General features: G+C 31.4%; 3 protein-coding genes across 5 annotated transcripts; 1 reads left to right on the plus strand and 2 right to left on the minus strand.

Moving 5' to 3' along the window:
- Window positions 1-5,459: 5,459 nt before the first annotated feature.
- LOC132293330 (enolase) lies at window positions 5,460-12,096 on the minus strand. The gene is made up of 17 exons (XM_059790772.1): window positions 11,836-12,096; window positions 11,352-11,415; window positions 10,527-10,591; window positions 10,394-10,441; window positions 10,063-10,149; window positions 9,909-9,989; window positions 9,331-9,432; window positions 9,128-9,208; window positions 8,412-8,486; window positions 8,216-8,278; window positions 8,050-8,127; window positions 6,632-6,826; window positions 6,401-6,451; window positions 6,216-6,304; window positions 6,051-6,102; window positions 5,897-5,953; window positions 5,460-5,740 (listed from the first exon to the last, which is right to left on the minus strand). Exons 1-17 carry the CDS (start codon window positions 11,902-11,904, stop codon window positions 5,660-5,662), a joined length of 1,338 nt encoding a protein of 445 aa, XP_059646755.1. The 5' UTR covers window positions 11,905-12,096; the 3' UTR covers window positions 5,460-5,659.
- A 10,079-nt stretch (window positions 12,097-22,175) lies between these two features.
- LOC132293333 (peroxiredoxin-2E, chloroplastic) lies at window positions 22,176-23,130 on the plus strand. The gene has a single exon (XM_059790774.1). It carries the CDS (start codon window positions 22,237-22,239, stop codon window positions 22,921-22,923), a length of 687 nt encoding a protein of 228 aa, XP_059646757.1. The 5' UTR covers window positions 22,176-22,236; the 3' UTR covers window positions 22,924-23,130.
- Window positions 23,131-23,898: 768 nt separating this feature from the next.
- Window positions 23,899-25,316, minus strand: LOC132293334 (enolase-like). Of its 3 annotated transcripts, XR_009477819.1 has the most exons (4): window positions 25,086-25,316; window positions 24,931-25,012; window positions 24,389-24,525; window positions 23,899-24,288 (listed from the first exon to the last, which is right to left on the minus strand). XR_009477819.1 is itself a non-coding variant. In XM_059790776.1 (3 exons), the coding sequence occupies exons 1-3, from the start codon at window positions 25,137-25,139 to the stop codon at window positions 24,197-24,199; spliced, it is 228 nt and encodes a 75-aa protein (XP_059646759.1). In that variant the 5' UTR covers window positions 25,140-25,316; the 3' UTR covers window positions 23,899-24,196. The 3 variants fall into 3 exon arrangements, 2 of the variants coding, with proteins under 2 accessions (XP_059646759.1, XP_059646758.1); XM_059790776.1 differs by lacking the exon at window positions 24,389-24,525; XM_059790775.1 differs by lacking the exons at window positions 24,389-24,525; window positions 25,086-25,316 and having other exon boundaries at window positions 24,931-25,079.

Below are 25,316 nucleotides of genomic sequence, written 5' to 3' on the forward strand. Positions count from 1 at the left end.
AAAATAATAGGCCCAATGGATTCTCACTCATAGCCCAACTTGATATTGGAATCATATTAGATTTGAGACATATGAATTAGAGATTGAGAAGGATTTGTTATTTCCTTTTCTTTATTTTTATGTTGCTTATAAATATACGTGGTCTATGTATATTTTGGGTGTAATTTTTATGAGAAGGAAAAAGGAATAAATTTTCTCTCTCTAGAAAATTAGGGTTAGTGTTCTCATCTAATGGAGGCTCCCACAAGCCTAATTTTCCAAGGTCATTCATGGAGGCATATGAGTGATTCCTAAAGGCAAAACAATTATCAAGAAGATGGAGATCCAAGGAGAAGGCGTCTTGCTAAGGGATCTACAATAAGTGAGAACATTCACTTTATAGGAAAGAATTAAAGATTTACTCAGACCTTTGATGTAAGTATTTAATCTGTTAATTGAATGATACATCATATTTTATTTTTGCATTAAACTTGTCTCTATGTGATGAATCAAGATCTATGTATTAAAATCCCTCGAAAAGTTTTTAAAACTTGCACGTTTCCCAACAGATACTCCGTAAATGACTGTCAAATAGATTAAAAGGTCAACTATCTTATACGGAGCAAAGAGTGTTGCTCTTTGAAAAAATAAGTAAGAACAATTCAAACGGGTGAAATGAAGAAATTAGGATGAATGATAGTATAAGTTACTATTAAAAGAGATTGGATTACAAACTAAAATAAGAGAAAGTGTACTTAAGTTGTGTGTAAGCGAGAAGAGAAAGGTTAATTCACATACGATGCTTAAATTTTAGTATTAGGAAAATTCACATACGATGCATGTACGTGATGAAATAAATATTTTGTAAAATAAATAAATTTTATATAAAACTCAATTTTTTATTTAAAAAAAATAAAAATAAAAATTAGAAGATTTCATAAAGGAATCAATTCACTATACAAATCATATATATAAATTAATCTAATCATATATGAATTGCGTTTTTCACATTTTATTAAATATTTTATTGGTTGATTATAATCAATTATTTTTATCTATATGTCTATAATGTTCAATAATTATCATGAATATCTTTACCTTGGCTCTTTCTTTCTATTTGCCACCCAGGTAATTCTTTTATCTTGGCTCTTTCCTAGTATTTGAAATATTTTTAGGTGTGTGAAATGTTTTGTTGCGTTATCTTTGTGAATTTTAAATATTATTGGTCGATATGAATGACTATAATGTTATAACCTTTGTTATATTTTATTTGAGTTTGTGGATTTGTCATATTGTATGGATCGTTTTCATTTACATAATACATGCCAACTAATTCAATTTTGAAAATAAGAGAGTCTGTTTAGAATTTTGAAAAAGAGGTTTTGATTCTTTTATGATTTTTTTTTGTGTTTTAAAATGCTCGAAGTTTAATTAATGGTTTGCTCAATACAACATTATGTATTTGTTGTAAGTGTTTCAAATACTGAGTCCTCTTTTTTCAATGTAAGGCCTAATAAAAATACTTATTAGTTAGAAACCGTTTGTTGAAATTGGGAAATATTTTTTGGTTTGGTTATTAGTATCTCTTTGACCAATATGTTTTAGCTCTTGATCATTTTGTAATATGATAATTGGATTAATATATTTATTTTTTAGATGATAAGTTAATTGTCCAGTTTGAAGTGAAGGCATTTTATAAAGCTTTATAGTTAGCAAACCCATTTTTAAAAAATTCAAGGAAATATAAGTAAGAGTTTATTCCCGGTTCATATAATAATTTTAAGGAAAAATTTTTGGTATTTTTCCTTAGATTGAAATTATATAAATTGGAAATCAAAATTGGGAATGATGTTAGTTCATAAAATAAAAATGGTTTTTAATTTTTATTTTTTTTATGTATTCCGTCACTTATATATATATATATATATCCCATCACCTCTATTTTCTTATGATTTATATTTTTCCATTTTTGTTGATTAATATTTTCATTATGTATTCAAATAATAAATGAAGTGTTTTCAATATTGATGGACTCTTCTCCTATTAATTTTTTTTTTCTCTTATTTTTTTGGGTTGTACCTTGTCCTTCAAAAATAATGATTCTTGATTTTATGTGCTACATGCATATATATATATATATATATATATATTAAAATAAACATGACAAGTGAAATCATATCTAAACTTTAGAAGTCCATCACAAGTAACTGGATAAAATAAAATCTTCCAATTATATTGACATAATAAAATAAATACATTGAATATATAAAAAGATAGTAAAAAATAAATAAATAAAAATATAGACAATCTATTATTACCTAAGGAACTTGTCAAGATGATCGGACCAATTATACAGACTTTTATTATTATAAGACTTACCGCCCTTTTTACATATTCATTTATGAATTTAGTCACATGTTCATCTAAAGTGTTGGTAATAAGAAATTATGATTTCTCTGTGAAACAATTATGTGTAGCTTGGTAAATATCAAAGAAACAAATGAGCAACACTATAATAAACACAAATAACACATTAATCAATAATAAATTCAAAACACTTTTTTATAGAGGGAGTTGAAAAAGTTCTAAAGATGATGAGCTAGAATTTTATGATTAATTTTAATAAAATGGAGGAGTAAATATAATATTAAATTTTGATGAGATAAAAAACAAAAATTAAGAAGTTCATTGGGTACGCCATATCTAAATTTTCTATTAAATAATATCTTTAAATTTTATATCTTGACTAAAAAATAGTAAAAATGTATAAATAAATAAATGAAATTGGGAAGTTGATTTGGTGTTTCCTTCAATTTTCCCATTAAACATTATCTTTAAATTTTTTATATTTTGTTTTAAAAAATAATAAAAATATTTAAAAATAAGAAAAAATAACTCACACGTTTAAGAGTTCTTTTTCTAATTTGTGCCTTTTAGTGTGATTAATGTATAGATATATATTTTTTATGACTAAAAATAATAAATAATAGCATGTTATAATCCAAATAAACATATTTGATAAGAGATGTGAAAAACTCAATTCACATATAGCTAAACTTAATTAGTAAAATATTTTAAATAAATATATTTTATAAACATGTATGTACTACTTTACTAATTAAGTTTAATACTTTACACATAACTAACAAATTCAATATGTACTCCAATCTCGTGTGCAGTGAAAAAATAATACAATTGGTATAAATAAATTAAACTAATTAAAGTATAAATGAACAATATATATCTTGGAAAAAGAGAAAAATCATTCATGAACTATGAACAGAGAGAGAAAAAAAAAGGAACTAATTCACGAACAATTACATTATACTAATTAAAAAAATTATTTACTACAATAAATGAGAAATACCAAACAATTTCTTAAAAAAAAAACATACTTTGTATCCATGTGTATATATATATATATATAAACACACATACTTGTTCAATTATCTTAGAAATAATTAAAATACTTGTATTAGTTGTGTTGCACTCTTTGAACTTTTATTAAACACAACTAATTTTCCATTGGCCTTTGATGTTTGTACATTCTTTTTTAAAATAAAATTTATTTTCTTTGCCTTTCCTTTCCACAAGATATATATATATATTTAATGTTAAAATGTTGTTATTTTGGCTTTAAATGGGAGATATAGTTTCTACAGATTCTTTGGTAGAGTCCAAATAATTTGTATTTTTATTTTAGTTCTTCATTTTTTGTTCAATGGTTGATACACCTTCTATGACATTTTAAATATATATAAAAAAAAAAAAACTTTAAAATTATAGGACTATTGAATGCCTCCACATAACTTCTAAGTCTATGAAATATCAACATTTGATATAAGAATTAAAACTCTTCCAGTTCCCAAAATAAATATTTTTTGTAACCCAGAAAAACAGTGTAAAAAAATCACAAAAAAATAAGATATATAGCTCAAACCATTAACATTTAACAATCAAAAGGACAAATAACCAGAAATGATTTAAGTTCTATATAAAAAATAAAAAAACAAAAGTATATATATATATATATATATATATATATATATATATTTAGAAAATGCTAAGTAGACACATGAGTTAATTACAGATTCACTACTAAAATTCAGGTATGCCTGTGACATTGCAAGGAAAACAGAACATCACCAACAAAACCTGAAAATAAAGAAGGAAAAAAAATCATAAATTTGCATTCATGCAACATTATAGATGCACAAACGAAAAAAGGATGAGTATGTGAAGTGTAATACATGCCTTGTCCAAGAAGAGCTTTGTAGGGAATTGTGTCCATTAGAATCCCTAACAATTGAGCAAACCAGTTCATTGCAATAATTCAATTCAAATATTTGATAAGATATGAACAACCGTATTAAACTGGTAAAACATTTAGAGCATTTTATAAACAAAAACAAAAACAAAAAAAACAACAACAACAACATTACAGCTTAAAGATTAAAGAAAGATGTTTACCTTACATTACAATAAAATCTCAAAATCAACACCATCTAAAATTTAATGATTTTACAATTTCCATAACACTGATCTATACAAGAAAAATAATTTAAATTAATATTAACAATTGATAAAGTAATGAAAAATATATTAAATCCATCTCTTTGCACTTAATGTTTTTAGAATGAGGTCATATTACTTTTCCTTTACTGTCGATAAAACTCTAATATAACAATAATAGTACCTTTTTTGGATTTGTAACTAAACCACATGTTCCATTATTTAGTTAGTTTTGCAGAAGATTTGTGTCATTTGGAGATATCAAGAGAAGGAAACGCCTTTGGATTAAGATGGTTTAGGAAAATAAAATTATGTTAATAACTATATTTAATTTTGCTCAAAGCCTTGTTTGTGTCATTTGGAGTGTCCACAATAAATGCAAGCAATTTTAGATGCATGTGTTTTTTTTTTTTTTTCCTTGTCAGTAAGAAAGAGTTGCCCCTCTTCCCCTTCCCCTTCCCCTTCCCCTCTCCCGTTCATACCCCATCCCCCTCTCTCTCGTTCATATTTTGAGAGAGAAAAACTCTTGTCTCGGGAGAAGAGGAGCAACTCTTTCTTACCGACAAGGGAAAAAAACAAAAAAAAACACACAAGGCAAGCATCGTCGTTAATCATTTTCATTGCACTCTTCATCATTTTACTATAATCTTAATTTCGAGAGAAATCAACAAATTTTGTAGCCATCAGGTCACTCGGATTAATAGTTTTTCAATCCGTTACCGGTCCATAAAACTAAAAAACAAATACAATCCAACCGGATTGGATGAGATTGACTGGGCAAATGCCAACCCTATAAATTAGGATCACATTTGCAGACCCAACTTGTGATGAGCACATGCCAGGCTAACGTCAATAGGAGCTACTTTCAAATGCTAAGTAAACCCACATTATATATATATATATATATATATAGTAAATTAGCATCACATTTGGAAATCACTCAAAACTTGAGATCAGAAAACACAGTCTGCCTCAAAAAGTTTCTCAGATCATCTCTTCAGTTCTAATAACAAAACTTATGAGTAATAATTATTTAAAAAGTATCACAGGTCTCATGAGCCTAGACACATCCTGCATACTGATTTATTCACGTTAAGTGAAACTTCCAACTGAAACTCCAGCACCAAAATTCCCCCCACAATTCTCATTGACACGTTACTGGCACAATCTAATAGGGTTCAACAGGCATCCGGAACCTTGTTCCTGCATAAACTGCTGCCGAGCCCAGTTCCTCTTCAATTCGCAAGAGCTGCATTCATACAAGACAAATCAGCATCTTTAACAAATCACGGTGAACATATTTTATGCTCCCACCACGAACTAAAATATAACAGAAGAGAAGTCTGGCAGTTGTTTTCATGAAAAAGAGTATAATTGATGCATTTCAAAAGGCCAGGATGTCAACCTGATTGTACTTTGCAAGACGCTCTGATCTGCATGGAGCTCCAGTCTTAATTTGGCCCTGATAAAGCAAAATTTCATCAACAAATAGTTGGTGTAAAACGCTAAGGAAGATTTTAATGAGAGATTGTAGTATTAGATTCTAAATACAAACTTACCGTAGCCAAACCCACGGAGAGGTCAGCAATGAAAGTATCCTCTGTCTCTCCACTACAACCAAATAATTTAAACTACTTTAAAACCTTGAACTTTTCAAAAATAGTACAACAAAATTGATCAAATTATGAATTATTGTCTACAATGTCCTTGAGATTATTTCAAACCTGCGATGACTGGCCATTACACCCCAACCAGCTTTCTTGGACATTCTTACAGCTTCAATGCTCTCAGTTACAGAACCAATTTGATTAACCTGTCCGCAGACCAAGTAAAAGGATGAGCTATATTTCTAATCGGTCAAGAATAAAAAAAATTCATGGTGCCACATGAAGAGCAAATTGAATGATACCTTCAGAAGAAGTGCATTGCAAGCTTTCTCCTTTATTGCCTTCTCGACCCTCTGTGAACATACATTCAAAATGCAGTTAAGTGAAAATGAATATGAATGAAACTTCGGTACACCTTTTATGCTTCATAAGTGATAAGCCACAAGAGTATGGACTCGTGCACACTTAGTCCTCAATGAAATCCAAAGCATAGTTCAAGAGAACCAGAGAACAGAAAGAAAATCCATTCTAACCTTGGGATTGGTGACCAAGAGATCATCTCCCACAATCTGTACTTTTTCACCAATTTCACTTGTTAGCTTGGTGTAGTGCTCCCAGTCATCTTGGTCAAATGGATCCTCAATTGATACAATAGGGTACTCAGACACAAATGACTTGTAGAGATCTTTGAGCTGATCTCCTGAGATCTTTTGTGAGCCATCATTCTTCTGCAGACACAGCAATAGAAACAAGAGAGATTACAGATAAATAAACTAAATTATGGTATAAAAAATTTATTTTTTCTTTTTCTAATAGGTGAATAATATATGTATCTACTTTCATACTAGATAAACTGCTTTTAACCAAAAAACCAACACGTGTTTCACATAAAATATGCATTGTGCAGTCTCAAACACAGTTTCCAAGACTTCACATGGGTGACATTTAATCATTTCAAGTTGAAGGCAATTTTTAGCTATGTTACATGGACTCGGATGTCGGATGCGTCAAATCCCCAAATAAATTATTCGTATTATTTAATATTTTTATTTTATTTTCTGGAGTAAAATAAATTTTTTTTATGTAACGGTATTCAATACAAGCATTTCACTTGTTTTGAAGCAATAATATAATAAACTGGAACAACTGGTTACGTGTTTTTAGGTTTATATCTAACGTATTGGACACATATCCCATACCCATGTTCCAGTTTTCCAAATGTTCGAGTATTTTGTCAGACATGGATACTTCACCTACTTCTAAAAAGTCCATGTAACATGGTTTTTTAGCAGGTTAATTTGCTTTGTAATTGATCTTGTGATTGCCATTAATGTTTATCACATTAGACATTCTATACGCGTACAAACAAATCATCATTGGGTTATTTAAAAAGTTGGAAGCTAACTTGAAGATTTTGTTTTGGTAGGTAACTAACTACTCACACACACATTTCACAAACTACCTATTAAAGGGCTCAAACCCCTCACCTCCCCCCCTCGAGGGAGGAAAGGTTATACCATTGGGCTAATGGCTCATTGGTAAAAACAGACTTGAAGATTTTTTGAAGCGGATGATTTGAGAACACATGTAGAGTTTTTCACGCTTCAGATTTTAGAGAACATAGAGTGGACAGCAACATTTTATTATGTTCCTAATATACATTTTATTATGTTCACAATTGCAATCCACAGGAGAACAGTAAAAACCAAAGAAACATAAGATTACAGTTCAAGAGCTGTTGTATTGCATGGTTCCAAAACCTGAGATTAACACTTGGAGATTCTAGATACAACATACAACACGGAAGACAAGTTGGATACTTTGATTCACACACAATATATACCATGAGATGGACTAATATCTCAAGACAAGAGGTTAACTACTCGGCCTCATTCCAAAATTCAAAAAGCACCGACTACAGAAACCGTGAAACATAACAGAAAAATCTCACCTCTTCTTTGAAGTTCAGATCGTAAGTCTTGTCTGCTCCATAAAATTCAGAAGCAGCAACATCCATTCCAATAACCACCTAAGTAAAATGAGGAACTCACAGCTTGTCATCTGAGTGTCAAACTAGCAGGAAATAATAAATAGAACCATTATGCAAACTGACTCACCTTGTCTGTGTAACCAGCTTTAGCTATGGCTGTCTTTAGCAATTCAAGACCTTCCTTGTTCTCCTGAACATGCACAAAAAATTTTTTTTGATAAGTAACATGCACAAAAATGAAGCTTTTTAAAAGTAAAATTAAAAATAATAATAATAACGTAAAAAATAGAAGTTGAAAGTAATATCATAAAACCACGTTTGACCTGAATGTTAGGAGCAAAGCCACCCTCATCACCAACATTTGTCGCATCCTGACCATATTTCTTCTTAATCACAGCCTGGAATTAGGCAGTGAAGTTAGTGATAAGTTGAAAGCCCAAGAGCAATAATAAACTCTCGACAATGTGGAAGTGTCTAACGCAAAAGAAACTATGCATTGGAAAATAATCAGACTATATCGAATGTGAATCCAGAAAAAGGAATTCCATTACAGATTCCATACAGGTGTCGGGACTGACAACTCTAAGTGGACCCACAACAGCTTATGTGTCTCATTCATGTTTCAACACCTGTTAATATGGATATGTTATAGAAAAAAGGCAAATAATAGAATCACATTAATAATGTTCACATTTGCCACTTGGTAATTCGCATGAGATGGTGGACCTCACAAAAATGAGGTGCATACCCTTTCTTGAAAAGTGGATCAACCATCCAACATATAGAATTGTTAAAATGATCAGTTCAAAATTTCCTTGGTGGCACACTGAGGCCAAATGGTGGATCCCAAACTTACCCACCAGAACACTTTCTACTTCTAACATCAACCCACATTGCATTAATGTAACATATTTATTAATAGCTGATATCAGGTCACGTTGCAATACATACAGCATAGTGAAATAGTAAGAACAATCATAAGCCTGCAATTCATTGTTCCAGGCCAAAAAAAGGAGAGAAATGGGAAATCATAACCCACCTTCAAATGGTGATATACTTCCACCCCCATCTTCATGGCCTCTTTGAAATTGGAAGCTCCAACAGGAAGAATCATGAACTCCTGCAAAAACAAGTTGGTGATGAGAAAGTCAAACTTCAGACCCATCTTGATAAATAAAATGAAAGTCAAACTTCAGACCCATTTTGATAGATAAAATGACAAGAATCTATAAAGAGGCCTACCTGCATAGCAAGTTTATTTCCTGCATGTGATCCACCATTTATGACATTGAAAGCGGGAACTGGTAGAACCAACTTCTTGTTACCGGCCAGGTTGGCAATATGCTGCATCCAGAAATTGCCATTTTATCATATTTAGTTCTTCAAATGCATACAATGACTAAAATTTATTCCTGGGCTTTTAGGGCCTTTATGAAATAGAAAACACCACAATTTGGTACTTGATTCGAAGATACGGGGCTGAGAAGGCAAGTTTGGATTAAATTAAGTACGATGACTTGGGTCCAATAGATAATACAAGGATGGGAAGAAAAACATTTTTCTCGTGTTATTATTTATATATATTTTTTGGATAAGTTCTTGTGTTATTATTTATTAGAAGGTAAAGGAAAATTAGTATACTACTTTGTATAAAAAATCCAGCACTCTATTAAACTATGAGTCAAAGGAGTGGGAAATAGGAAACGAATTACCACTGCCTTGCCATTGCTGAAAGCAATAAGCCAAACTTCAAAGTAAAATATACCAAAGAAGGAACAAAAATTATATAGTAAAGATGGAAAACCTGATCACAAAGATACCTTGTAAAGGGGGATTTTTTGGACACTAGCGCCAGCTTTACAAACCGCAAGAGACACTGCCAGTATGGCATTCGCTCCAAGCTGAAAACCACAATTGGTTCACTGGTGAATGTGCTCTAGGTTAGAAGTAAACAGAAGCAATCTGGTAAAATACCTTTTGCTTGCACCAGCCCCACTCATTTACAGTTCCATCAAGTTGCTGAACCATGAAGTTATCGATACTAGTCTGTTGGGTCGGGTCCTGTGCAAAACAAATTAAAACTTCACTTCAAATGAGGAGTCAATATCAAAATTAGACTAAAAATATCATTAATAGTGTATACTCGTATTTCATTCCAAAAGAATTCACTAATCAACCTTTAGGTTGAGCACAAGATTTGATACGTCCATTCAGTATCCAAATTTCAAAGATAAGAGTCCTAACTTCATGTACGTTGATGACAACACACGCGGGAGGGAGGAGGGAAAGAGAGAGAGAGACCAACCTTTCCAATGAGAGAAGGGCCAATAATTGAGTTGACATTCTCAACAGCCTACAGGAAGAGAAAAACAAGATCAGCACGCAGGGTATATGTACACCATACAGTGAGTTAACAGTCTGAACAGCAAAGTACTGACCTTTGAAACACCTTTTCCAAGGTAATCTGACCCTCCATCTCTTAATTCAAGAGCTTCATACACTCCTGAAAAACAAAAACAAAAAATTACATACAATAAACTTTTTTCCACCAGATAAATTCCAAAAAAGCAGCCATACTTGAGCATCATTAAAAACAGCAAATCCAATGAAAACACTGCTAGAATTTTCAAATCAAGAATTGTTGGCACATCAATTGTAAAGGATAACATTTACAGCAGAAAACTTGTGAAATCGTTGAAAATATTTACTGAAGCAATAGGCCCAAAAGGCTAGCTTATTTTTCTTGATAGTGTGAAAATATAAATTTCTAATAGGTGAAGTTCCTAATTTTATTTTATTTTTACTTGAAATGGAGATTGTGAGCACATCTTCAATGCAATAATAACAATAAATTCACCACACTAGCAGGTTCAATATCCCATCCATAAACTTTCAAAACCAAAAAAAAAAAACATTAAAATTGCTAAAAGACACAGCTCACCATCAGATCAACAATCATAATCTTGTTTCATAATATTTACACATATAAGTTTACACATCTGTTACAGCAGGTGACAATATCTGCATTTGCTATTACACCATACTACAGAGCTATTACACCATACTACTATGCTCTGTAATTCCTTCCTGTGAATATATATTGAAGCAAAACTTATAATCCATTTCACTGTGTCATGCAACCATGATTTCAATGTCTAGTTGAGAAAATAAACTGAACTGAGTGAACGTATGAAATGATAACTAACAAAATTAAAATATGTATGAGCGTGTATGACTCTAAATTGCAAAAGTAATAATCGTACCAGTGGATGCACCACTTGGAACAGCAGCTCTCGCATAGTTGCCATCTGATGTATACACATCCACCTACACATATGACGCATCCAATTGATCAAACATATAAAAGAAACTATAATTATACAAACATGTATGTATATATATATATATATATATAAATTTATAAATCCTCTGCAAATATTTTGTGAACTAACTAATCACATCTTCTCCCCCTCCCCAAAAAAAAAAAAAAAATGGTCTAATAAATACTAAAATCAGACTATACACTGATGGGTGGAAATCATAGATTTATTCATACAAAAACTAAGAATAATTAATTATACTAATTTGATGTTTAAAGCAAGTCTGTTGATGAACAGTGAACACTGTATTGCAGATTCAGTGCACCGATTCGGCTTATCGCTAAATAAAAAGCGTAGTTCACAAAAACAAGTTGTGCAACCAAAACTACATAAGAAGAAATCAAAGTATATGTGTTTGAAATCAAACCTCGACAGTGGGATTGCCTCTGCTGTCGAAAATCTGTCGCGCCTTAACGCTCTTGATCGTCGTGGCCATGTCTTACTTTAGATTAGATCTGCTACGAGAGAGAGTAATACTGCGATTGCTTTTACAGGGAGAGAGAGTTATACTGCTATTAACTTGCAGATGTAAGAGAGTATTGAAGGCACAATACGTTTTTGTAGAGCAGACTAGGTTTATTATCGCCGTTCGATTGCCTAATTAGGGCTACCGACTTCACCGAATATGGAAATAATGAATTAACTTGCGACGAAAAAAAAAGGTATTAATAGTTAGCGAAACAGTACATTGTCGAACTGAATAATTTTTTATTTATTATTTATACCAAATATAACTAATCAAAATTTTAATACCTTATTTATTATGTAATTAATCAATTAAAATAGTAAGTCTATTAATTAACTACAATTATTTGGTATAAGAATCATTTTTCTAATGGTTCGTTTGGTTAGCATGAAGTAGGTAAAAATGAAAAAAAAATTTAATTTTTAGGAGTTTGGTTATCTGGAAAGGAAAAATTTTTGGAAAAGTGAAATTCCCGCATTGATAAATTTTTTCAAAATATTTTGCCGCAAAAAACACAAGAAAGTTAACTTTCTCGCACAAAACTGTCATTTTATTTTCAAAATTCCTATTATGCCGAGTTGTTTCACCATTTTTTTTCACATAACAAATATAATGGTTATTAAATTCAGACTTATAAAATATTCCAACAATTATTATATATTGGGACACATAATTTGATTATATCCAATACATCATTACCTAAAAATTTTGGAAATAAATTAAGAGTTGAAGGATGGAATATTAAATAATATAACTTTTAATTTTTATCAATATCTCAATAGAAATATGAGAAGAGATTAATTTGAGTCATTATATTATTTATATGACATAACAATTTTACATGAATGAAAATCAATATAATATTTATTTTTTTACTATCTACACAGTTTTGACTGAATAACGTTTTATACTGTGTAATTTTTGCACAGAAAAATTTGCATAGAAATGGTTCATATTCATAAAAAATATGAAAGGGGACTGATAAATTATGCATAAATCATAAAATTATTATGCATGAATTATAAAATATGTTACTTTTGCATGACAATTTTTATTCTAGAGTTGCCATTTAATGTTTCTTCGAGGGGACTTAAAAAAAGATATATTTAATAATTCAATAAAATATGAGTATGTTATCATAAATGAACTATATTCTACATATAAATATAAATAATTATTATTGAAAACACAAAATAAAAAAATATGGCAACTAAAATGCAGTCGTCCTTAGTTTTTCTAATTTAAATATGAATATAAATAATAATAATAATATTTAATAATCCATTATTTTATGATAAAACATGAGTATGTTATGATAAGTGAATTATGTTCTACATATAAATATAAATAATTATTATTGAAAACAGAAAATAAAAAGAATATGACAACTAAAATGTAATCCGCCTTACTTTGTTTAATTTAAATATGAATATAAATAATAATGATTATTATTATTAATCAATTATTTTACTATTTAATTGCTAAAAATTAATATAAATAATTGGGTATAAAGATGATTCATCCAATACAAAATTAATTTATTTTTTAATATTTTAAATCATGACGTAAATCATGATACAAAATAAATAATTACGTAAATCATTTGTTTTTTCCCTTTCATGCTATCCAAACTAATAAAATAATATTTTCCTAACTTTCCTGAAATTTTTTCTTGCTAACCAAATGCATGCAAGAAACTTCATTTTCCTTTCTTTCACTTTCACTTTCCATCATAAATTTCCGTCTAACCAAACGGACCCTAAAAAAAAATTTAACTTGCTAGAAAAGACAAAATTTGAAAAAAAATAGCAACGGGCAGAGTTGGGGCAGGTTTAGCTAAACCTTACTCCATCCCATTAAAAAATTCATTATGCTAACCCTGCCTCTATTATTTATAATTAATATATCATTTGCGTCCCTACTCCGGCACACATAGTACTAACCCCACCCTACGTACTCTTTCTAATTGCGGAAGCGAACGGGTTATGCCACTTTTATTATATAACAAAAAAAAAAAAACAAGCCCAATGTGTTAAATCGGATTGATAAATAAGTTAGCCAAACTTTTAAATTATTAAGTAATAAATATTAATATATTAATTGACATTTGCAACAAAGTAACGAGAGTCTTAAAAATATTAAATATATATATATTTGGTATTATGTATAATTTTTAAAGGTACATATGTAATAAGGCGTGGGTTTAATACTAAATCTGCCACCGCCCCAAATCCACTTCAAAATTTTAATTATTTTTATCATCCCTATCCCAAACCCATTTGGGGGTTACCAAATCCGTCTCATTCACAGTAAAAATGATTTAAAAATTTTCTAAATTAATTTTCTATAGGAATATAAATATAAACAAATACTTAACAAATTTTTAATCATAACTTTTTTGAAAATTAAAATTCAAAATATTATAAAATAAGAAAAATATATATTTATTTATGGTCCGGTCGAACAGATTCTAACATCTTTAAAAAAAAAAATTAAAATCAAAACTGAACCGTACCGAACCAAACCAAACCCATTTGATTAGAAAGCTATGAACTAGAAGAAGGTAATTTTTGGACTTTATTTTAAACTAAAAGTTATGGGAACCCATTTCGGAAAGGTCAACCTTGGAATTATTTGAATATTTCGTCGATTTAAATATAAAATTAAATTCCTTCAACATTTTAATTGTTTTTTCTTCAATCCTTCAAAATTTCAAATGTTTTTTCTTCAATTGTGATTTTGGATATTTGGGTCTGTTATTAAAAATCTTTCATTGATAAAAATGTCCGTGAAAGGAATTTTATTAGAAGGAATTCATAAAGAAACAAATGGAACCCATAAACATTCATTATGCGTGACATACACATAATTTACCTTTTTTAAACATTCATAAGTTAACTTTAATTTCAGGACATTCAATGAATATTACTGGATTAATGGTTAAAATTAAGACAAAAATAAATATATATCACGACAATATATCTTATATTTACACCAATTATTCTACTTTAAGATAAAATTGCTATGCGTGACATACACATAATTTACCTTTTTTATTTTTATTTTCATTTTCAACCATTTAGTTATTATTATTTCCTATTTGCAGCTTTACATTGTAGAGATGTAAGAAAATAGCTTTGACAATAACAGTACCCTTAAATGAAAGGCAAAGTCAGCCTTAATGACCATTATATATATATATATATATATATATATATATATATATATATATATATTTCCATTTTATTAAAAAAAATTAAAAATAACCCACTAAAAGACATTTATTTTTTATTATTATATTTTATTACAATCACATGTTACATAATATTAATGATTTTTAAACTGAGCATGCCTTTGATTTTTATTTTTATTTTTATTTTTTTCCTTTCCGAGCATGCGTTGAACAATCAACTTCAGTTAGGCATGTTTGGGTTTTGAGTCTTTTGACTCGAACAAGTGCATATTTTGCAAGGGATTCTCAATTGTTTATTATCATCACAATTCACAAGATCCGAGTTTACCGGTGACTTCTACCTCTCTTTTTCCTCATTAAATTAGAAAAAAATAAAAAATAAAAAATAAAAAAATACCTTCACCCTAACTGTGGACCCTTTTTTAGTTAATTGGGGTATAACTGTGGACCTTTTTTTTTTTTAAGTCAATCGGGGTATCTAGAACTTTCTCCCGACTAATAAATTCTGAATACGTGAATTTAAAATTTTATTTTCACTCATAAGAGCCAAAACTTAACCAACCGCGGATACTTCATTCAATAATTTTAAAAATAAAAATATGTGATACATAAAATTGGGTTCATGATGTTCAATAGAGTCAATTATTCATATGGATGATGAAAGATTTGTTTCCATCTATGGATTCTTGTGTATATGGTTTGTCATATTTAGACTACATTTAGTCGGGTGGATTCCCACTGCATTTAGTTCAAGTTTGTTGTACTCACTTGTTGCACAAGCAATGTTTGAAAGTTAAATTCCGAAAAATATATATTTTATTATTTTATTTATTTTTTTATCTTTTTTTTGGGTGAGATATTGGGAAGTCGAAACCTACCTACATTTTTACTTTTTTGCGTTGTCTAGTTTCTATGCTTCGGATTTCATGAAGATAGCAATATGATGAATAGCTAAAAAAAAATTAAAGTTAAAAATAAAGGTCTAGAGTGAGGATTTGATATGGAGAAATGAAGCAGTATGCCATTTTAATACATTACTAGGTAGTATATAATTTCACCCATTCAAACAAGAAGTAAGATAATTCAAGGAAATATACTTTTTTAAAATTATTTCATAAACGGATATAAAAAATAAAAATAAATAAAAAATCGGTTGATATAGATGATCTCATTTCACAAAAACATTCCAACATGTTGACACCACCAGATTTTGGTTGAAATACAAATTTTTTATAGGAGTATATACTATTTAAATCACTTTTGCAAATAGATGTTAAAATTATATATATAAAGTGCATTTAATTATAAAATTAATATATTTACGAAATGTGCTTCCAAAATTACAATCTCCAAATATCAAGTACCGTACCTTCCAGTGGTCACCAATATTTTGACTGCATGCTATACAATTAAGAAGATTAGAAATTAGTCAAAAGAGACCATTATTTTATTTACTTATTTTACGTAAAAGAGACCATTAATTAAATACAGTGACTTTTTGAAAGTTTGGTGTCACCTAATGCAACGTATAGATACATCATAACACATGCTTGCGGGGCGGAAGCAGCATGTGTCCAGTGGGGTCAACTGCCCCTGTTCATGCTGTCGCATTAGATTTTTTATTTATTTTTATACATAAATTTGTAAAAATTAATAAAATGTCCCATCTGAAATTAATAAATTGATCCTTCTGTTCCTAAATTTACTAAATTTTATTTTATGTTTATACTTTGTAAATATTTTTAAAACACTCCTATAAAATTTATAAATTATCCACATAAAATTATCTGTTTCTAAAAACGTCTTTAATTCTTTATTTATTTTCCTTCTTATTTTTCAAATTTCTTTTTGTCACCTTAAAAAACTTTTGCATTCTTTTTCTATAATTAAAACCTATTTTTTCTTTCAAAATTCTCTCATATTTTTTATTTTATTTTATTTTCTTCTTAAAAAATTCATTTTTCTTCTTTAAAATTTATTTTTTCTTGCATTTATGCATAATTTGTGTGTAATAACCTTTTTTTTTTTTTTTCTTTTTATTCATTTATTTTAATACACTATTGTTATACTATTATATTTTTAATATATTTTTAACATGAACCAAAATCTTGGCTCCACCCTGCAAACTTTTGTATTTATTTATAGGTAAATGTCATGAGTCATGCCTCGTGACACTTCTGTTGACAAACTGTGAAGTACCTACTTTTATTTTATTTTATTATTATTTTTTTCTTCTTCTTTTTGGTTTGGTACAGTATAACAAACAAGAACTCTAGTTGTTTGTTTTTGTTTTTAAGAAAGACACCTCAGGTGTCGACGAAATTGAAAACAATTTTGCGCATGATGTTTCACTTCACGCATGGGGTTGGGTGCATGTCCCAATTGTATAATCAATATACATCTATGCACACACGCAGATTATTCTATCTAACGGTCCACTTTTGGTGTTTGAAGATGATTGAGGGTTACTTGTCATCTATAAAATGAGAAAGTTCAGAAGTTAGGTGGGTGGTAGTGGTACGTACCTGTCCTTTCACAATTTATTTGCATCAATTATGCTTAATCATATATATATATATATATAAACACACACACACACACGCATTGTTTTGACTTAAAACTTTTGAGCTTGTGTATATTCTTGAAAATAATTTACTAATATTGAAAAATTGGATGATAAATACTTATAGTTAGGATGTATATAGAAAAATAGACTTTATATACAATTTACGGGTTTCTTATTGGTGTAAATATACAGTCATAATTTATTACCATGTATTGATGTTATATGTTCTTAATTGATTAATAAATTATTGGGTAATCTTCATTTAGACCCCTCAGGTCTTTCTATACGTCAATCAGACTCGTTAGATTTGCATAATTTCAATCACATTTTATGTCCGGCCAAATTAATGAAAATGAAATGACCAATCTACCCTTATTATTAATTTTAAATTAAACTAAAGAGGCCAAAGTCTCACTCTCCTAACTGGCCACTCCCATAACTAAAAGCTCCCCTCCGTTTTTCGTAATTCTTAACTATTTGTTGGCGGAGAAGACTTGCGTAATGCAACTAGTGTTTCGCGTGATTGACGGCCTCGGAAAGAGACTTGAAGTCACCAAAAATGGACTGGGCCGAGCATAACCAAGATTGCTAAGAACAGGTCAGATAAGAATAACTGAAATGAACCAAGTCCACACTGAGTAGGCTCAGGATTGGAAGATCAGTTTGGAAGCATGAACTAAGACAGAAGGAAATGGGCCTAAAACAAAGGTGAACTCAAAAGGCCAGCCCATCACAAGGAGATCAAGGAGAAAGCTTCAAGAATGGTTGTAACAATTTATAAATAGACTAGAAAGAGAGGGAAAGAAAAGGAGAAATTTTTGAAGTGTATAATTATTCTTTTCAAATTGAGGGAGCATTTTTCTTGCATCTTCAAGACTGAAAGTTAGCCATGCAAGATCGATCGATTGTGATGGAGAAGAGTCATTGCCCATCACAAGAACGAAGAGTTTGTGTTTTTAGAATTCGATTTCAGAGGCAACAAATGAGAAGAACTGAGATTATGATTTGGGCTTTGAAGAACGTGAAATTCAAACGACATGGTATTAAATTGGGATTAGGTTTAGGGTTATATATATAGGGTTAGGATTAGAGTTTGGTAATTTGGTGAGAGAAGCTTTCATTGCTATTGTCGTGGAGTCCATTTGCAGTCAAAACTTGGCGGCGGAAGTAATAAATTAAATCACAAAATCATAATAGAATTTGAGACATTATTATCCTAACAATCTCCGTATTGGTTCAAATTTTTTCATATCAATCAACGTTTTTCACGGCAAACTGAATCTGATAACTCAACCTGATTGTCCTTCACGACTCCACCATTGCCATTTACTTCATCATGATTCAGTTTTGCTCTTTCCTGGGTCGAGAGTGCGAGCCCACTCTTCTTTTAGGCTGGGAGTGAACCTTAGCTAAGAGCATAACTTCCATCCTCTTTTCTAGGCTGAGAAAACGAACCCACTCTTTTTTTTAGGTCGGGAGCAAGCGAACCTTGGCTAAGAGCAAAACCACATCTTTTTTTAGGGTTGAGAGACGAACCCTGACGACCATCTTAATTGATTGACTCCACCTGCAACTGAGCCCGTGGTAACAATAGTTAAGACATCTTGTGTTTTCTAAATCTTCTTCAAATAACAATTAATAATCCAAACCCGTACCATTGGCCCTAATACCATTTGTTAGGCAGAGCGGAAATAATAAATTAAATCAGAAGAAGAAAATAGGTTCCAAATCACAACACAAACCAAAACTACGTCCATGGATGGGGAGATTTACTATAATCACGTAAAGATATTATTTCTTTTGTCTTAAAAAAGATGTCCTGTTTGAAAAACCGTGACTCATAAACATGATATCTAATTTCGAACGAAAGTAATACAACACTGTAAACCTTCTTCACCTATTGTATCACACCTTGGTGAGATTATCTTTACGGACCACACGTCTCTCCACTCATACTCTCAATAATAACCCAAGTATCTATTTTATAGATCTTAAACCAAACTCACTTGCAGAGTTATTTAAAAATTATACGATACAATAGTACTCTACAAATAAATAGACATGCAATCATAATAGAATTTGAAATATCATTATTCTAATAAAGAGATGACAAGTGCGGACCTTGGTGGTGGAGAATAGAGCTATGGGGCGTATGGCTTACTAATTGGGTCAACTTCGCCCGACTTTGCCGACAATCCATTTTGTGTTTGGTTTCTATTATTCTATATCTTCTTGCTCTGATGTGATTTATTTGCAGAATTATTTAAATGGTTTAAGTTTAGAGAGTAATACGAGGAAGCAACTGTATATGGACAAACCGGGGGGGGGGGCTTGGAATTTTTTTTAGTATAGATAAAAATAAAAATAATATTGTATGGACAAACCGGGGGGGGGAGGAAGCAACTGTATATGGACAAACCGGGGGGGGGGGGGGAGCTTGGAATTTTTTTTAGTATAGATAAAAATAAAAATAATATAGTATGGACAAACCGGGGGGCGGGGGGGGGGGGGGGGGGGGCGCTTGCAATTTTTTTTAGTATAGATAAAAATAAAAATAATATAGTATGTATAATATAAAATCTATACTTGGCCCTCCAAAAAAAAAAAAAAAATCTTTAATTGTCATTTAACAGAAGATAATTTATATATAATTTAAAGGAAAGTAATTTAATTGACAATTATAGAATCCCAATAAAAATTGACTCATATAAAAATTTAATGTGACTATTTTAAAATCTTAACTCAAATATAGTTCTATCTATAATGTGACTATCTTAAAATCCTTCTAACTCAATTACGATTGTTATCCTAAACTTCCATCTCTTACATGATTCTTTCGGATCACCTTTATTTATTTATTTATTTATTTATTTTTATTTTTTTATTGGAATGTTTTATAAGAATTCTATAAGAAATTAATTTTTTACAAAATTTAGAACAAAAATTTCATTTGAAGTTTTGAATATCAACAAAAATTGATGATTGAAGAATCTAAATTCTTATTCTATTAATTTGTTTGTTTGTTTTTTTTTTTTTTTTTTTGTTATCATAGTTATAATTTTTATTGATATATTGTGTAATGATTATTAATTTGTGCAAGTATTACATGAATTTTTTATTTTTTTTATAATTTAAAATCTAATTGTTTAATTAAATTTTTTTTAATAATTTTTGGCATAAATCTTATTTGTGTTTGTTCGGAATGTTTGATAAAAAGCTTGTTTAAAAAACTTTTTTTTTTTAAATTTAAATAAATTAGCAAAAGTTTAGATAGATATATTTTTGTATGAATATAATAAATAGTAAAATATTTTTACCTACGTAATATTTTTTTTTCTCCCAAAAGTTGTAGTGTTGCTTATAATTTGGCCCCCAACCTCAAGATCTTGGCTCCGCCCCTGCGGACTGAATCATTTAAATAGTTAAAATTTAAACTTCAAACAGTTGACTCAAATGATAAGTTACTTCCTCATAAAGTATCAGATTTAAAATTTGATTTTACACTATAGTGATATATATATATATATATATATATAAACTTTACACCTTATTTTTGTACCTTAATTATATCCTTTCATTTATTAGATTAAAATTAGAAAAAAGAAAAAAGAAAAGAGTAAGCAATTGAATATATTATTATAAAAAAGGGGCTGGCGGTCACATTTTGTCGGCATAGGCTTCTTCAATACATCAAGCGAGTCCATCTCAGATAAGCCCATAACTGTAAAACAACTTGGCCCATCTCCGGAAAACTAACCAACGAACCCCCTTCAACAACCACAACAGAGCACAATGGAAGGGGTTTAGGGGAAGAAGGAGAGTAGATTTGGCTCCGGCGGATCAAACAAGATTTTGGAAAATTCCATTCAGAGACGATGGTTTCAGCCATTAGGCATTTGCACTGTGTTATGTCTGGAAGCACTGAATCGATAATTTGAATTTGAAATTAAAAAAAATTTAGTTAAAACTATGAACTAAATTTGTTCCAATTCTAAATCTTTTGATACTCTCAAACACAACATGAATTTAGAATGATTTAATGTCTACTACAATGGAGATGAAGATTTGTTTTGAAAGATTCGATTATTCTTCTACTTTCACACGTGGTAGACAAAGCTGACTAAGGTAAGCTTTCAAATTAAGATTCCAATAAACTCATACTCTTAGTCATTGATTTGGTTCTAATATAATTTATGATTAAAAATGATAAAAAAAAATAATAAAAAAAAATGAAATAAAAGAAGAACCTCTACCAAATCAGACTTGAGTATTATAAGGTCAATAATATCGTCCAACTCACCAATAAAAATGAAGGCCCAAACCCTTTTTCGTGAAAGGTAACGAAGGCCCAGGCTCGACATGCAATTTCTTCCAATAGTCCACGACATAGACCCAAGGCCTAGACCACAATATACTCCACCTCACGTGGATCACGTGACTCTCTCACTCATCGTCTCCTCCGCCCAAATTCCCAAACCCATCCAAACGCCTACAATACAAACAAACTCCCCCAGGCTACCACACTACCAAATCCTCTCTCTCAATGGCAGCGGCAGCAGCAGCAGTTTCTCTCACCATGTCAAGGCTGCTCTCCCCGAAAGCCCTTTCTCTCTCCTCCACCACCTCCATACTCTCACCCAAAACCCTCTCCTCATCTTTCTCACTCCTCCCTCTCAAACTCCGCCACCGCGCAACACCCCTCAGGTGCTCCATCACGACCGCCGCCACCAAAGTCGCCGCCGCCATCTCCGTCGGGGACAAACTCCCCGAATCCACCCTATCCTACTTCGACGCCGCCGACGAGCTCCAAACCGTCACCGTCTCCGACCTCACCAAATCCAAGAAAGCCATCCTCTTCGCCGTCCCCGGCGCATTCACCCCCACCTGCTCGCAGAAACACCTCCCCGGCTTCGTCGAAAAGGCCGCCGAGCTGAAGTCGAAAGGGGTCGACACCATCGCCTGCATTTCCGTCAACGATGCGTTCGTGATGAAGGCGTGGAAGAAGGACCTGAAGATTGGGGACGAAGTGTTGCTGTTGAGCGATGGAAATGGGGATTTCACAAAGGCACTTGGGGTTGAGCTCGATTTGAGCGACAAGCCGATAGGGCTGGGAGTGAGGTCGAGGAGGTACGCGCTATTGGCGGAGGACGGCGTTGTGAAGGTCTTGAACTTGGAGGAAGGCGGCTCATTCACGTTCAGCGGCGCCGACGATATGCTGAAATCAGTGTGATTTTGATGACTTTGCGTTTGTGGTTTTGTTTTCTTTGTTTAATGTTTTTTCAAGTGTTGTCAGTTGGTTGAACTGAGGTAGTCTCTCTATCTTAATAATAATATGAATATGAATATGAATTTTGGATAATAAAGATAGGGTTTTTCTAGAAATGAATGTTATTGTCAATACATTATGTTCTATATTAATATGTGTATTTGCAGTGGAGGTCTATATTGTGTATGATTTTTGTCACAAGGACTTGAAATCCCCTTTGTGTGTTTTGTATGTGAACCCTGGATGAGAATGAGGAGTGGATTTGTGTAGCTGAGCTGACACCAATAAGACATTCCAGAGTTGGGTTATGGCTGCTGCTTACATTTGACCCTCCCCATCGTCGTCGCATCATAGCAATGGCAGTTGGGTCAATTATATACTCAACAAATATCAATCAATGGTTGGCTATAGTTGCAATCCAAACCAATTTGATAGATATGTGTCAACCTTGCTGATCACCTCTGATGTGAGAATTATATACGGTCTCCGAGGTGGATATATATTTCAGCATACGTGGAGTTTTCTTGAAGCAATGGTGGAAGGATAGTATTATATCTGGTGCCCATTTTAAATTATACCAAGAGGAAAGCATACCACTAAAAGTATTTGAGTTCCGATGTTATGAGATTGTGTTGTTTTATTTTCCATTTTAGGTAGCATTGTGTTTTTCTAGAAATATCAATTGTGTTCTGTTGAGGGCAAGGATGATTGTGGGGTTGGTGCTGGACGCTGGGATGAATGTAGTTTGCATGTCTAGTCTCATCGTACGATCACTAATTTTGAACCACATACCATTTGTGGCAAAGGATCCCTGCTGTCGTTGTCGTGTAGGAGCTTTCATTGATATGAGTCATACCCAGCAACCAAATATTTGGCTCGAGTTTCCTACCATAGAAGGGAAACTGAATTGCTTACTAATATGGTTTAATCCAGAATGTTGAATCAGTTTTTACTAGAAGTTTTGACAGCTCTTTTATTTTTATTTTTTTACTCTATACATATTGGTTGTGTTTTTTCATTTTTGGCAGGATAAGAAACCTATTTGATCCAGGCCATAAAAGCAATAACACTTTCTACTTGTAACATCAAGCCACATTGCATTAAGGTAACATATTTATTTATAGCCGATATCAGGCCACGTTGCAATACATACAGAATAGCGAGACAGTAAGAACAATCATAAGCCTGCAATTCATCGTTCCAGGCCAAAAAAAAAAAGGAGGAGAGAAATGGAAATTCATAACCCACCTTCAAATGATGATATACTTCCACTCCCATCTTCATGGCCTCTTTGAAAGTGGAAGCTCCAACAGGAAGAATCACGAGCTCCTGCAAAAACAAGTTGATGAGAAAGTCAAACTTCAAAAGCATCTTATGTGATCCTCCACCATTTATAAAATGATAAGAATCTATAAAGAGGACTGCCTACCCGCATGGCAAGTTTATTTCCTGCATGTGATCCACCATTATGACATTGAAAACGGGAACCGGCAGAACCAACTTCTTGTTACCGGCCAAGTTGGCAATATGATGCATCCAGAAATTGTCATTTTATCATATTTAGTTCTACAAGTGCATACAATTTTAGTGTTACAAGTGCATACAATGACTAAAACTTATTCCTGGGTTTTTAGGCCCTTTATGAAATAGAAAACACCCTAATTTGGTATTTAATTCGAAGATACGGGGACGGGAAGTTAAGTTTGGGTCAAATAGATGATACAAGGAAGGGAAGAAAAACATTTTTCTCATGTTATTATTTATTAGAGGTTAAGGAAAAAATAGTATACTAGCTTGTGTAAAAATATCCAACACCGTATTCAACTATGAGTCCAAGTAGTGGGAAAATAGGAAACGAATTACCACTGCCTTGCTATTGCTGAAAGCAACTAGCCAAACTTAAAAAGTAAAATCTACCAAAGAAAGAAAAAATTTTGTACAGTTAAGATGAAAACCTGATCACAAAGATACCTTGTAAAGGGAGATTTTTGTGGACACTAGCGCCAGCTTTACGAACTGCAAGAGACACTGCCAGTATGGCATTCACTTCAAGCTGAAAACCACAATTGGTTCACTGGTGAATATGCTCTAGGTTAGAAGTAAACAGAAGCAATATGGTAAAATACCTTTTGCTTGCACCAGCCCCACTCATTTACAGTTCCATCAAGTTGCAGAACCATGAAGTTTTCAATACTAGTGTGTTGGGTTGGGTCCCGTGCAAAACAATTTAAAACTTCACTTTAAATGGAGGAGTCAATATCAAAATTTGACTAAAAATAATATCATTCCAAAAGAACTTCACTAATCAACCTTTAGGCTGAGCACAAGATCGGATACGTCCATTCAGTATCCAAATT

Source organism: Cornus florida, unplaced genomic scaffold (genome assembly GCF_030987335.1).
Source record: "Cornus florida cultivar Cherokee Brave unplaced genomic scaffold, ASM3098733v1 CherokeeBrave_3.0.0_Hap2_Chr02, whole genome shotgun sequence".
NCBI lineage: Eukaryota > Viridiplantae > Streptophyta > Magnoliopsida > Cornales > Cornaceae > Cornus > Cornus florida.

Excerpts from the sequence above, each read along its gene's own strand:
- LOC132293330 (XM_059790772.1), bottom strand. The coding sequence starts at position 11,904 with ATGGCCACGACGATCAAGAGCGTTAAGGCGCGACAGATTTTCGACAGC. Across the intron at positions 8,279-8,411 it reads GCTTTGCTCCTAACATTCAG|GAGAACAAGGAAGGTCTTGA; the intron begins GTCAAACGTGGT and ends GTGCATGTTCAG. Across the intron at positions 6,827-8,049 it reads ATCTGAACTTCAAAGAAGAG|AAGAATGATGGCTCACAAAA; the intron begins GTGAGATTTTTC and ends CTGTGTCTGCAG.
- LOC132293333 (XM_059790774.1), top strand. The coding sequence starts at position 22,237 with ATGGCAGCGGCAGCAGCAGCAGTTTCTCTCACCATGTCAAGGCTGCTC.
- LOC132293334 (XM_059790775.1), bottom strand. The coding sequence starts at position 25,002 with ATGCCATACTGGCAGTGTCTCTTGCAGTTCGTAAAGCTGGCGCTAGTG. Across the intron at positions 24,289-24,930 it reads CAAAAATCTCCCTTTACAAG|GAGCTCGTGATTCTTCCTGT; the intron begins GTATCTTTGTGA and ends TTGTTTTTGCAG.